The following is a 2,982-nucleotide window of genomic DNA, read 5'->3' on the forward strand; positions in this document are numbered from 1 at the left end:
CGCCCCCAGCCCCACAGCCTCCCACCCCACCGGGCAGCTGTGTGTGTCCCACCACCTCCCGAAACCCCTCACCCAGCCCGGACTGCCCCAGTGTGGGACCCCCACTAGGGGGATGAGCTCCCCCCACTTCAGGAAACAATCCCACAGCATCCCCTTTCCCTCTGGTTTTCCTCCCAACCTGGGTGTTCTGGGCAGGAATATACACCAAAAATGCCGACACCTTCTATGAGAGCTTTTGCCTGGGCTTGGAAAACCCGTTTTCTGCCCCCAAAGGCTTTCATAGCAAAGTGTGTCCATCCAGCTGTTTTTTTCCAAATTCTTTATAGCTGCGTCTGGTTATTTGCAGGGGGCCCTCCCTGCCATGTGGGCCAGATGTGGCAGGACCCCGGTGCTCTTGGTGCTGGCACCAGGGATGGGATGATGCAGGGAAGCAGGACGCAGGAGCCTTGTGTCAGTGCTGGGTCCTCGGTGCTGGCCCCAGGGGATCTGTGGGGCAGGGTTGGCCTTAGCCCCACACGTGGCATGGTGTGGCGTGATGGCAGGGGATGCAGGAGGAGGGTACCAGCTTCCGCTTTCCTCCTGGCATGGTGCCCTGTGGTTGAGGGATGGAGCATCCTGGGGTCCTGTGAGGCAGCTCATGGGCAGCACACACACCGACGTGGCCAGAGTCGCCATGGGCATTGCAAAGCCACCAGCCCTAGCTCGGAAATGTGGCAGCTCTGGGTGGGGATTGCAGCCGAACAATGGTGCAAGTGGTGAGTGGGGGGGGTCACCCACCTCAGCACCAAAATACAGGATTTGAGAGATTTTAAAGGCTTCAGACACTGGTGAGCGAGAGGAGCACAGTTAGGAGGAGGAAGGCGATGGTGGCAGCAAGATGCCGAGGGGCTGGTGGTGGTGGTGGCACTGCAGGTGACTTTGCTGGCACAGCTGGGACCCACGGCCATGGCAGAGGCTCTGGGTGAGGCTGCTGTTTCGGAAGCTGTGGTCGGTTGGAAGATCCGGGGGCTCCCAGAGCGAAACCTCCCCACCCCGAAGCATCCTTGGTGGTGGCAGGGAGGAAGCTGCGAGGCCGGGGGGGGGGGGGGAAAGGGGCGTCTCCGTCCCCCCCTTCCTGTTTTGTTGCTTTCCGCTCCGCGCACCCAGGGGAGGCTGTGGCTGCCGCCCGCTCCTGCGACTCAGGGCCTGGGGACAGTGGCTGCTGCGATGACCCCTGCCCTGCCATGGAGAGGGGGGGTTCTGTTTCAACGCACTGAATTTGGTTCTGGTTTGGCCAAAAATAACCCCTTTCAGGCTGCTTCTGTCTTCAGTGAGAGCCAAACCAGGAGTGAAACCTCATTGCCCCCCCCCTCTTTCACAGCTGCTGTGGCCACAAGAGGGGTGGGGTGGGGAAACTGAGGCACGCATCCTCCGGCAGTAGAGCCGGAGCTCCCGGGGCCGGGTGCTGCCATGGCAAGGGAGCAGCAGGGACCGAGCAGGCGGTAGTGGCAGATAAACCACCCCATCGGCAGGAGCCGTCCCCACACTGTCCCTGTCCCACCTCACCGGGGACCAAGCCACGGATGGGGCTTATCGGTGTCTTCAGTGTCTCATTCGCCCCCAGTATCGCTGCCCGCAGCACTGTACTCTGCCCATTCCTACCCGTGTGCCCGGGTGGCGGAGCTGCTCCATGGGGTGCCTGAGCCACGGCACGGACCCCGCACCTCCCGGCTTGGTTCGCGCTGTGCTTCCAGACAGCTCCTCTGCCCGGCTTTGCCAGGTGGGAGGCCACAGCCCGGCTACCAGGAACCGTGGCCGGGAGACTGGAGCCATGCGCAGCCCCGGGAGGGAGCCAGACTTGTGCGCTATACCACCAGGGCGACTGTGGTTTCAGCATTTCAGGGGAGTCCTGGCAGCCCACCCACAAACATGGCTGGTTCTACTGTGCCGGGGAGAGATGGCTGTGCAGATGGTATTTGGGCAAAGTGTCTGTCCCAGCTAAGATGTCCATCCCCGAGAAGTTTCCATCCCAGCTGAGATGTTCATCCCAGCTAAAGTGTCCATCCCACCTACAGTGCCCATCCCAGCTAAGATGTCCAATCCAGCTAAGATCTCCTTCTCCTCTGAGATGTCAGTCCCAGCTATGGTGCCCATCCTAGCTGTCTGTTCCAGATTAGATGTCAGTTCCAGCTATGGTGTCAATCCCAAGGAAGGGTCCATCCTAGCTATGGTGTTTGTTTCAGCTAAGGTGTCCTTCCCAGCTACAGTGTCCATCCCAGCTATGGTGTCTGTCCCAGCTACGGTGTCCATCCCAGCTACAGCATCTGTCCCAGCTATGGTGCCCGTCCCAGCTATGGTGTCTGTCCCAGCTACAGTGTCCGTCCCAGCTACAGTGTCCATCCCAGCTATGGTGCCTGTCCCAGCTATGGTGTCTGTTGCAGCTAAGATGTTAGGAAAATGTTCTTCACTGAGTGGGTGGTTGGTCGCAGGAATAGGCTCCCCAGGGAAGGGGTCACAGCACCAAGCCTGTCACCGTTCAAGGAGTATCTGGATGACACTCTTAGTCATACGGTTTAGTTTTAGGTAGTCCTGCGAGGAGCAGGGAGTTGGACTCGATGATCTTTATGGGTCCCTCCCAACTTGAGATATTCTATGACTCTATGATTCTACGTCCGCCCCAGCTAAGATATCTGTCCCTGCTATGGTGTCCACCCCTGCAAAGTGCCCCTCAGCGGCTGTCCCCAGGAGGGGATAGCAGGCCTTGGACACAGGCTTTGGGGGGCCCATGGCCAGAACCACAACCCAAACCCCTGGGAGGACTGGCAGATGGGGTCACCCACCACACTGGGGTCCAGCATGGGACCATCTTGGGATCCTCCCTCCTGCACCTTCCCAGAGCAGTGACCCCCCCACCACGTTTGTGGTCCTCCTTGCTGGTGGGTGCCAGTGCCCCCCTGGCCTCCCCCACTGCTTGTGGCCCCCCTTGACCTGGTCCTGGTCCTG

At 60.2% G+C, this 2,982-nt stretch overlaps 2 protein-coding genes across 2 annotated transcripts in view; one reads left to right on the forward strand and one right to left on the reverse strand.

The window, feature by feature from the left end:
* The window catches only part of CDC25B (cell division cycle 25B), an 8,932-nt gene extending 8,257 nt beyond the window's left edge, over positions 1 to 675 (reverse strand). The window contains exon 1 of the mRNA XM_009884089.1: positions 567 to 675. Coding sequence (XP_009882391.1) covers positions 567 to 675 — 109 coding nt within the window. The remainder of the gene's footprint in view (positions 1 to 566) is intronic.
* SPEF1 (sperm flagellar 1) overlaps positions 674 to 2,982 on the forward strand; it is a 6,577-nt gene continuing 4,268 nt past the window's right edge. The window contains exon 1 of the mRNA XM_009884090.1: positions 674 to 755. Within this exon, the coding sequence (XP_009882392.1) occupies positions 674 to 755 (82 nt within the window). The remainder of the gene's footprint in view (positions 756 to 2,982) is intronic.

This window comes from Charadrius vociferus, unplaced genomic scaffold (genome assembly GCF_000708025.1).
Source record: "Charadrius vociferus isolate BGI_N301 unplaced genomic scaffold, ASM70802v2 scaffold544, whole genome shotgun sequence".
Classification (NCBI taxonomy): domain Eukaryota; kingdom Metazoa; phylum Chordata; class Aves; order Charadriiformes; family Charadriidae; genus Charadrius; species Charadrius vociferus.